This window comes from Orbicella franksi, chromosome 1 (genome assembly GCF_964199315.1).
Source record: "Orbicella franksi chromosome 1, jaOrbFran1.1, whole genome shotgun sequence".
In the NCBI taxonomy this organism is placed as follows: domain Eukaryota; kingdom Metazoa; phylum Cnidaria; class Anthozoa; order Scleractinia; family Merulinidae; genus Orbicella; species Orbicella franksi.
This window is the reverse complement of record NC_138145.1, coordinates 9,632,588-9,642,920: the sequence shown is the minus strand read 5'-3', so window position 1 is coordinate 9,642,920 and position 10,333 is coordinate 9,632,588. Positions and strand designations below refer to the sequence as shown.

The 10,333-nt window shown below is 37.8% G+C and overlaps 1 protein-coding gene across 3 annotated transcripts; it reads right to left on the bottom strand.

Annotated features, from left to right (window-relative positions):
- Window positions 1-21: 21 nt before the first annotated feature.
- On the bottom strand, window positions 22-10,182 carry LOC145488695 (putative E3 ubiquitin-protein ligase makorin-1). 3 transcript variants are annotated; one of them, XM_081467627.1, is made up of 18 exons: window positions 10,091-10,182; window positions 9,989-10,021; window positions 8,147-8,222; window positions 7,161-7,240; window positions 6,615-6,681; window positions 6,126-6,194; window positions 5,725-5,784; window positions 5,485-5,571; window positions 4,891-4,937; window positions 4,725-4,804; window positions 4,394-4,457; window positions 4,176-4,258; window positions 3,103-3,181; window positions 2,291-2,333; window positions 1,859-1,926; window positions 1,701-1,774; window positions 1,159-1,243; window positions 22-835 (listed from the first exon to the last, which is right to left on the bottom strand). In XM_081467627.1, exons 1-18 carry the CDS (start codon window positions 10,105-10,107, stop codon window positions 742-744), a joined length of 1,206 nt encoding a protein of 401 aa, XP_081323753.1. In that variant the 5' UTR covers window positions 10,108-10,182; the 3' UTR covers window positions 22-741. The 3 variants fall into 3 exon arrangements, with proteins under 3 accessions (XP_081323753.1, XP_081323759.1, XP_081323746.1); XM_081467633.1 differs by lacking the exon at window positions 9,989-10,021; XM_081467620.1 differs by having other exon boundaries at window positions 9,989-10,172.
- Window positions 10,183-10,333: the final 151 nt, after the last annotated feature.

Here is a 10,333-nt window from a genome sequence, read left to right as displayed (position 1 = left end):
TATTCGTAAAAAGTTCACACCTACAATTCTCACAATCATTTATTCAAAAGTATTTTACAATGTGATACTTTAACTCAAATAAATTACATCATTGGGGCAGAAAGAGAAACCTAAGGGTGGTGACAATACAGACGCCATCACGCGCGGATCTTGCAAATTTTGCCAAACTTTTTGTAGCGTGTTTAGTGTTGTCAGTTTCCGACATAAGCAACAAATTACATCTAAACGGGAGTTCTTTGAAGAGAAAATCATCAAAAATATTTTAAGATGACTTTTACAGTGTAATGAGAAAGTACAATACAATTCACGTCTAAATAAATTACAAATTATTTTGTTTGTACAAATTCTCTTCACTGTTTTTCGATTTTACATCTCACTCCAGTGTATCAGATGGCTTATCAAATTCATAACAAAGTGAGCTGCAAAGTGCAAGAACACATGAATGAAGATAAGTGAAAGCAGTTAGATTAACGTTGATTTTACTAACCATTTAAGATTATAAATGTCAACTGAGGGACGGGTTGTAATCTTGACTTACGCTGAAAACAGTCGCTAATGTCATATCAAACTGAGGAGCTGCTGGGTCACACTGTAAACGAGTTAGGCGTTCAAGAGCAGCTGCTACTTACATTTTCAAAAAGTATATATTTTTCACAACGATATAATTTGTAGTTAAAGCATCAGAAACAAGTAGTTTCACACAGTCTTCCCTTCTGTACATTTGTGTCCTTGTTTAAGCCTTCAATCTGAATCTGAATCCGAGTCTTCCAGCACAATTATAGCGTATTCTTCACGAATCCTTTCATCCTCGTGAACTTCAAGAAAGTCCCATAGTCTGGTGGGAAAGGACACAAAAAGAGCCAAGTAAAAACATATGAAAAAAACAAGGAAATGATATCTTATTCTTTAAGTAAACAGTAGTGAAAGAAGACATGATTTCTAAGCATCCAAATGCGACAATTGAGTATTGTGTCCCTGGTAGTAGAGGTACAGTGAAAAATACGAAAAATAAACAAATCCGTCAGTTTGTGGACTACTTGATGTGTAAAACAAATATTTAAAGAAATGTTTGCTTATGACCTCAGCGTCGAAATGAAAACATCTCTGACTGGAAAGTAACTCACATTTCACAGCAATTGCACTGTTATTGTAACTGACCTGAAAGTGTTCACAATCTTCGTAACACCCTCTGAAGTATTACAGTGCCTCAACTTCACTTCCTCCACTCTTCCATCTGGATAAGCTAAAAATGTAATGTACAGTAATGGTACAGGAGACTACAAACACTAAGGTTCTTAGCTCTTCCCCTGTTTTATCTTCCTCTATTTTTTCATTTCCAAAACATCTTTTTACCAACTGAAATATAATTGGAGTAAACATTTCTTCAAGCTTCACTGGCAATCCCTGTCAACACCTTATCTCGAACCTACAATAGAACTCCCACAGCCAAGCGGTCACCTCTCTTTCGAAACAACGTTTCTTGCAGAAATTTTCGCTACAATGTAATGTCTTATGTCACGATTCAAATAGCTCATATTCCTTGATCTTCTCACGAACGCAATTTGTCGTGAATTTCTATTAACGTGGTTACAGAAAACGAGAAAAAAACACGTCGCAAAACTTTCTTATAACCGAAGACCACATGTACTCCTGCTACAACACCGCCATTATCTTCACGAAAGTTGTTATTTGTGACCTACCGTGTTTATAGAAACAGCTGCTGCCAAACGGACACGTTCCTGTTCCTGCCGCAAAATATCTACAGGGCTTTTCCCTGCAAAACAGGATTGTCAGACAATGAGCATTATACAGGATGCACAGATTGAATCTGATCCCGAACTTGATTAAAACAGCTTACTTCAGGGCGGTTTTGTACTCTTCTATGAGCTTCTTCTTTTCTGTTGGATCTTCAATCCAGACTTCACTCTAAAAAAATTAAATGAAAGCAAGCTCTGTGATTGGTTTCTTTATCGATTAATTACGAGAAAATACTCAGTTGGAATCAGGCAAATTGTGGTCGCGGTTGCGAAATGTAATAACATAAACAACCCTATTGTTGTAAAGATTTGAATCGTTTCAAAAAGAAGTCCCTCAAGCATTGAATTCAAAGCACCAAAACCATGGTGAAAAACGTTCATTTTGTGACAGCATCTCGGTATCAGTTTGAAAAACGATAAATGTCAATGAAAGTTCCCTTGGTTTAATTCTTTTGTTTGCGAAGAAACTGCTGAATCAAAACAAAATTGAAAGTGTTAAAACACACTGAAAACTCGAAAAATGAATGGCGTACCGGAGTAACAAACGCTGATGGCACTCGGCAAAGCGGACACATTCTGGAAAAAAAAACCATCAAATCAATGATCAAGACAGAGAATATTAATAGGCATAACTTGAAGGAGATACCTCAAGCCATAGAATAATAACACATGCAGGAAGCAAAATGGCCAAAGCAATGACACAGACAACCCAACGGGCTAAAAGACAAAAATCTACAAATTTGTATTTTTGCACGTGAAGTATGAGCAAGGATACATAAGATTTTCCACTCATACGAGTATTTTTCTATAGCTTTTCTTTGCACAGCTCTCTACTTCCACCTTAACTTTTGTTGTTGTCGCGTAAACTTGAATGCTCCGACAATGTTACTATTGAAATAGCTGTATTCACAACTGAGTGTTTGCACAAACAGCCATGATATAAGAAGGAAATGACGTCATCGATATATCCTCACTAATGAGGATACGGAAAATACTCCACTCGGGTCTCGGATGTTGTTAAGTAGAGTCGAACCTCCGGTTGCGACCACCTCTCCTCAGCGACCAGTTTTCCAAAATACCAAAAGTTTTCAAGTCAGATCACTATATTTGGAACCACTTGTAAGCGGGCACCTCTCGTAAGAGACCGCGCTAAAAGTTTGAAATTTTCTTTTGTTTTCAACCTCCCTTAAGCTACCACCTAGGCCTGACATTTTGGGTGGTCGCTTACGGGAGATTCGATAGTCGGTTCGACTGCTAGTAAAACACTCATGTCTGTAATAGAAATAAATACCTATAAATCTGAAAAAATATGCATCTTCCTAATATCGATGGATTTTAACATTACCTGACGACCTTGTTTTTAGCGTGTGACGAATTTCTCCATTGACGGATACAAGCCAGACAAAAGGCGTGGTTGCAATCAGCTAAAACAAGATTGAAAATGAATCAGGGTTTTGAATAAACGCTGTAAGTTACACTGCGATCAGTCACAAAATGTAAACACATAGTGTGACCAAACGGCTGAAGATGGACTTCCGTTCAATGAGGTTAGCCTCCCTCCCTGTCTCAAAGACATAGCGATCTAAGTCTGAGGCTAGATTAACAAAAACAAGAAGAGAACTTTTGTGAAAATTCAAAGTTCAATCGTATTTACTCTAAATAAATGCACGAACATAACTATCGTCATAGAGTTACAACTGATTTAGTATACTACGAAATTGGTGTGTACTTTTTATCCTGCAATATTACCGCTCTCAAGTTGCCCATTTCTACCATTTCTACCACCATTTGGGGGCAAGGATGGCGTAGTGGTGAGAGCGCTCGCCTCCCACCAATGTGTCCCGGGTTCAATTCCCGGACCCGGCGTCATATGTGGGTTGAGTTTGTTGTTGGTTCTCTTCTCTGCTCCGAGAGGTTTTTCTCCGGGTACTCCGGTTTTCCCCTCTCCTCAAAAACCAACATTTCTCGAATTCCAATTCGATCCTTGAATGCGGGGACATTTCTGAACGAGTTGTGAACTGTGAACTCCTTGGTGCTCCGTGGGTAAACAAATTACATACAATTACATTACGTGAAAAATAAACACCGTTTTTTTTTTTGTTTTTGTTTTCGTGTTAATGCTGTTGGTGCCACAAACTCAGAGAAGGTCACTTAACGGTTAATTAATAAATCCAGTTTAGTCTTGTTAAAAGATACTATTCTGCATTGATTTCTCAGTTTCTAGGTGTTCATATCTTTCTGTTGTTATATAAAAATATTACCAGTATCCACAAGCAAGGAAAAATTAGCGATAAGAACAAACGACGTTTCGGAATTGTCATTTTCAAAAGATTATTGTTAACCATAATTAACGTTCGACAGCTTTGGGTGTGAAAATGTCAAGAAAGTAGAACACAACTAAAAGAGAAACAAACTCACTTAGGATTCCAAATCTTTGTTCACTGGGATTTGCTTTTGACTTGACAACCTCTAAGCAGATTCCACAAGTTACACCCTCGCTCCTGCAACAAGGAGATAATAAACAAATTATGAAGAACAGAACATAACACCAAGGTGAAGGGGCTTGAAAACATCTGTAACATGCCAAAGCATACAGCCTTTTACCTTTTTAACTTTCAATTTCAAGCTTTCTTTACCTTTGTACTGCAAATGAGTGTGCCATGTCTCTTTCATGGGATTCGATACATTGCTGGCGATGTTCTGAAAGAAGAAATTGGAGTGAATAATTAACAAATTCATCACAATCAAACCAGCATGTTACGAGCACTTGGTAAAATGCATATAGGCTACTTTTGTGGGTATAGGGACTTTCGGTTCACACAAGTAAACAGACTGTGATGCATGGGGTCTTTCAGCAGATCCAACGTAGAGAGGATAAACTGAATGATAATTAAGCAATTTACAATGTTTATTTCATTGATTAAAATTCTTATGAAATAAATCTAAATTGTATAATCTCCACCCTACCTTCCTGTTGAGACACATTAAATGGGTGAAGACATTTGTTGCCACAATACTCGCATTCCAAACCATGTAAGTAACTACAGCTGTAAAGCAAGAAAATGGATACTTTTTTTTCCTTGGTCACCAGCCGTTCCAAAATGAAAGTCAGATACCAAGAAAATAAACTTACGTTTCACTTAAAGGGCAATCTCCTATTGCCGCAGCAAATGGACAGAGCTAAAATGCACAAAACAGACAAATTAAAAAACGTATGACCACACCCATAAATTGAAAATTCAATAAATTGTACTTGTCATAAAAAAGGTTCTAGTTGTTCAAAGTTGTAGTTGATCGTCGTAGTGAAGTACAACCAAAAATAAAGTTTTTTCATTTGTTCCACGATGTGGTCACTTGTGATGTACATCGTGACATTTCTACTGGATACTGCTGTTCTTCGTCAGGTGATGAGGTTGACCGCTTATGCGTCACTTACATGTATTACTGCCACCAACCAATCATAGTGGAACACAGTGCTTTATAAGTGATGGATAGCTAGTCACACAGGTGACCACGTCATGAGACAAACGATAATACTTTTAATCAATATTATTACAGTTGAACCTTTTTTCATAGTATGATAGACATGTAATACATGTAAATGTGAAGGGCTATTAATCTGTACTCTCTACATGCAATGCATGCCTATGAAACTTTTCAATGTTTCTAGTGAATAATTAAGTATGCTACTATAACATCTTATAAAGCTGACAGACTCATTACCCACCACTTGAGAAGCCTCTTCATCAGTAAGGTCATCAACAAATTCTACCCCACTCTGAGCTGCTGCAGAATATGACAGATTACCACCATCCTATAAAGTAACCATACAACAGTTTCACATCATGTACAATGTAGTTTAGTGGTGACCAGTCTGATAGCCTGCCTTGCTATACACATTCATGGATGCATGCATAATGAGTGTATAAGGCACGTTCAAAGCTTTATGTGGGTCTGGAATACTCACAGGATCTGTTATACTTTCCGCCTCCCTTTCTGATGAGCTCGAGCCCTGATATGCTTTGCCCTTTGGAGAACAACATTCAAAAATTGCATTATTGACAGAATTGTATTATTTGCTAGTTATAACTTAATATTAAGGTGGCTAGATCGGATTTTTGAGTAATGCTACTGTTCAACTTTGAGCGACTAGAGTGCCTGACCAATCCATCCAATAGAAACTCGAACATTACTGGTGTGCTAGAGAAAGATAAAAGTTTCAAATGACATGATATTTCACCAAGATCTGAGTTACCAGGCATATGGCAACGTTGTGACATCATACCCAATTTTACATGAGAGCAAATAACTTATCATTAAGGGATAATTTTGGATATACAATGAGGACACTTTGGTCTTATTACTTACTGGGACAAACACAGGTGCATCCACCCAGCTGCTTGGATGTTTCCTATTTTGTTTTGTGAGGGTAACCATCTGTCAAAGTTGAAACAAGGTCATTTATACACATGTACCAAATAACATGGTGATATCCTAACCAAAATAACATTCAACCTCAGACAAAACATACACAGGTCTATTCATCCTGAATCACAACATTCTGAAACATTCTGTATGATTCATTATTTTGATCTAAAGGCTTCTACTCTGTTCTGAAATTTACTGCCTTGAACATCTTAGAAATAGAAAAATATTTGATCCACAATCTTGATAATGAAAAAATAAAAATTTTGTCTTACTTCTGATCTTTTAATTTATATGTTACCAGGATAAACCTACTTAATAAGATTTACCTTTCGCTACATATCTATGTAACTGAACAATTATTCTTTAAAAAATTAGTAATGTCAGAATTATTCAAAACTTTATGTCTGTAGATATTAATACATTTAGTACCTTGTTTTTATCTTGATCATTTTCTGGTATTAATGGTATTGGCTTGGGGCCAGATAAAGTTCTGGTCCTTAAATAAGGAAATATAAATTGTAACATGTTATTACTATGTTATTCTTATTCTTAACAAGTTACTATGGTTTACATCGCATGCAGAGCCCTCAATTTTGATGTGATTATTTCAAATCATAATCAGGTAGTTTCAACAGCATGGCATAAGATGTATTGGATATACTAAATACTCTAAAAAAAAAAACATTCATACTCCTGTTTAGAAAATTGGCTTGATTTGCTCTTGGAGGGAAGGTGGGTTGTTTCAAACTAAGCATGACAAAGTAAGAGGACTTGCATGATTGCACAACTGTATTGAGACTAATCTGACTTTATTCAGCAAAAGATTCACTGCAGGTTTTGTTGCAACAAAAAGTGAATTAATGAGAATAGACTAATTTTGGCATAAAACTTATAATAATCAACTTTTTGACTATTAATAAAGCAAATATGGATCTGACTAGTAAAATGATGTTTATCAAATCAGGTATACAGTACCTTCCAGATGGTGGCTTGACATGGTCAAAACGACAACTGTTTCCATAGGAACATGCTCCTTGTAGATAATACTTACAAATCTATGAAATAAACACTCCAAATTATGCTTGAAAATATTACAATGATACTGTAAAAGTGTCTCTTTATTACAGGTTATTGGGTTAAAAAGTTCTGCCAGAATGACACTATAACATAGCCATAAAAGTTGTGCTATCAAACTAAGTATACATAAGTGTGCACCATTTAAGCAATAGAGCACTTTTTCTGTGTTTACATAGCCTCTTCTAAACACAAGGGGCGTTCAGAGAATTCAAGACACTTATGCAAGCCCTTGACTACATCTCAAGAATTTTCCCAACACTCCTTCCCAGTGTTTAGATGAGGCTATGAGGCTTTGTAAACACTGAAATTTAAGTACTCTATTCCTTTTATAAAATATTTCTCAAATCTAAAACGTCACAACTGTGTTTACATACTCTCACCTGAAAACACCTATCAACCAATGGGAGCATGTATAGTATCTCACGTATTTTATAAAATCTAATCATGCACACTCATGGTTTGAGCAAAGCATACTTGGCTTCGTCATTTCTATTGGTAATGTTATGAAACTTTGAACTGTGCATTATCAAGTTACAACACGCTTATTATAAGACATTTGGAGAGCACTCAAGAAGCTAAGTTGATCTCGGCTGTACCTCATGAAACTCTTATGCTTCTTTTGTGTTCTCTCATCTTGCCATCTGCATCATAACTTGATGATGCCATGCATACTAAAGCATTAATCAATTTATTGTTTACTACAAGCCATAATATGTTAAGATACAGACAATTTGAGACCCTAGTGCAAGTCACCTTTACCTTCACTTTCAGGAAACAAACAAAGTCAAAGCAATAATTGGAACTGGGCGGCTGCATTCTTCGACTTGTGGAAATATTTTGACAGTAATAACACTAAAATGCCATAAATTACAAAGATGACATACCATTGACGGTTTATCTTTTAAGTCGTGTGAATACTGGCAGTTTTCTCCTTCCCTGCAGACTCCATGCACATAGTACCTTAATTAAATTAATAACAGATTACTTCCTATGTGAAGGTGAAATTAATCAACATGACACGAGCGTGGGACAAAGAAAAATTCTGAGTCCCCGACAGGAATCGAACCCATGACCTCCTGAACACCGGGCAGGCGCTCTATCCACTGAGCTACGAGAACTCATGGAGAGCAAGGTCATTTCACTGAGTTCATATATGATAGGTGTCCTGCATACTGCTAGGATCAACGCTATCGAATTCATCGTGAGTAGTGATAAGTTAATAAAGATGGTGAATTCTAAGCTCGGTAATGAAATGTGAAGGTGAATTAATCAACATGACACGAGCGTGGGACAAAGAAAAATTCTGAGTCCCCGACAGATTACTTCCTACATACGGTAACTGCCATTGTGGGGAGCGGGAAAATATAGAGTGACGTAACTTTACATGTATTCAGAGTGATCTTGCATCACCTCTGAACACAACTTGGGAAGAGGAATCAGTCAAAAATGGGGATGAGAGGTGAGGGGCCAGGGGCCAGGGGTGAGGAGTGAGGGGGTGAGGGGCAAGAGGTAAAGGGTGAGGAGTGAAGAGTGATGGTTGACGAGTGAGATAAGAAGTGAGGGGTGATGGGTGAGGTGTGAGGAGAGAGGGTAAGGAGTGAGGGGTGAGGAGTTAGAGGTGAGGGGTGAGGGGTGAGGAGTGAGGGGTGAGGGGTAAGAGGTGGTGGGTTAGCCTGAATACCACTCCAGTAAACCTGAACAATGCTCAGGTTAACATGTTTATAGGTAGCTTGTAATAATCTCATCCCTCATCCCTGTTTTAGGCCTACTGAATGATGCTGCAGTTTAGGCCCAGTTCAGACGTCGTGCTTCTGCTGTACCAAACTTAATTGCAATTTGGTTCGACTATAGCACGGGAAAGAAACAACTCTGATTCAGACGGCGTGCCAGAGTCGAACCAAATTCAGCATTTACTGATGCCTCGTAGCAATTCTCCTCCTAACTCCCCGTGGGAACACAATCTCACCAAAATATATTAATATAATTTATGAATTTTGTTTAGCGTGGCAAAAGCACAACGTCTGAATCACTGCCGTGCCAGAGTCGTGTAGCATGGCAGAGCTTGTTGAGCTTAATTGCTTGCCAAACTTAATGCAAAAGTTTGATTCAGACACCGTGCTTCTGCTGTGCTTTTCTCGGACTTAAATCCTGAATTTAGTTCGGCACGGCAAGAGCATGACGTCTGAACTGGGCCTTAATTTCTTTATGTCACTTCTAGGCACACTCCTTCTTAGCAAAGTGCGCAGACATGGTGTGCCCTCTGATCCATTCCATGTAACCTTACTCAAAAACTATTTTGTTATTTCCATAAAGAGTTTAATTAACAACTCTCTTGTGAAGTGTGTGTGTTTGGAGGTGGGGGGGAGGCACAATTGCAGGGACCAGGATCCTGGTGAGAAGACCCTACAAAGCTACAAGGCTAAGGTCAAAAGATAACAGGGCAGTGAGCGGGGAAAAATGCAAGATAAATTTAATTAAACTTAACCTCTAAATGATTATTTTAGATAAAGCCCAGGAATTTGGATGGAAGGGTACTACTAACAGAAAACGGGAACTTCTGACGGTGACAAGATATATTAACTTGTCCATTGTGGGCACGTAAGATTTCTATCGTTAGGACCTTCATAATAGACTGCCGTACAGAAAAAAAAAAAAAAAAAAAAAAAAGACAAGATCCTCAAATAACTTAAAAATAGAAATCCGCCGGTAACAACCCGGAATCGTACCTGCACAAGATTTGTTTGGTTGCCGACGTTGACCTTGGGAGACAAACGATCGTAAGGAACTGAGAAGAAAACAAGAAAGCAGAAATCATAAATACATCTTACCCTTGGCGAACAGCCATTCAAGAATTTCAACGTGCTCCGAAGATGGTGAAAGATTGCACATGAAGTGTGAAATTAATTTCATGTATTGACATTTTAAGGGATTACCGCTGACTTGTTGCAAGGGTTTCTGGGTATTTTAGTTCATCCCCAGTTTCTTTTAGTTACGCATTTTTTATAAGCGAGTTACACTGGGGAGAATTTTGAAAGTTTACCTAGCTCTGCGCATGCTTGCCACGTCAACCA

Excerpts from the sequence above, each read along its gene's own strand:
- LOC145488695 (XM_081467620.1), bottom strand. The coding sequence starts at position 10,077 with ATGATTTCTGCTTTCTTGTTTTCTTCTCAGTTCCTTACGATCGTTTGT. Across the intron at positions 8,223-9,988 it reads ACCAAACAAATCTTGTGCAG|GTACTATGTGCATGGAGTCT; the intron begins GTACGATTCCGG and ends AATTTAATTAAG. Across the intron at positions 836-1,158 it reads AAGATTGTGAACACTTTCAG|ACTATGGGACTTTCTTGAAG; the intron begins GTCAGTTACAAT and ends CTTTCCCACCAG.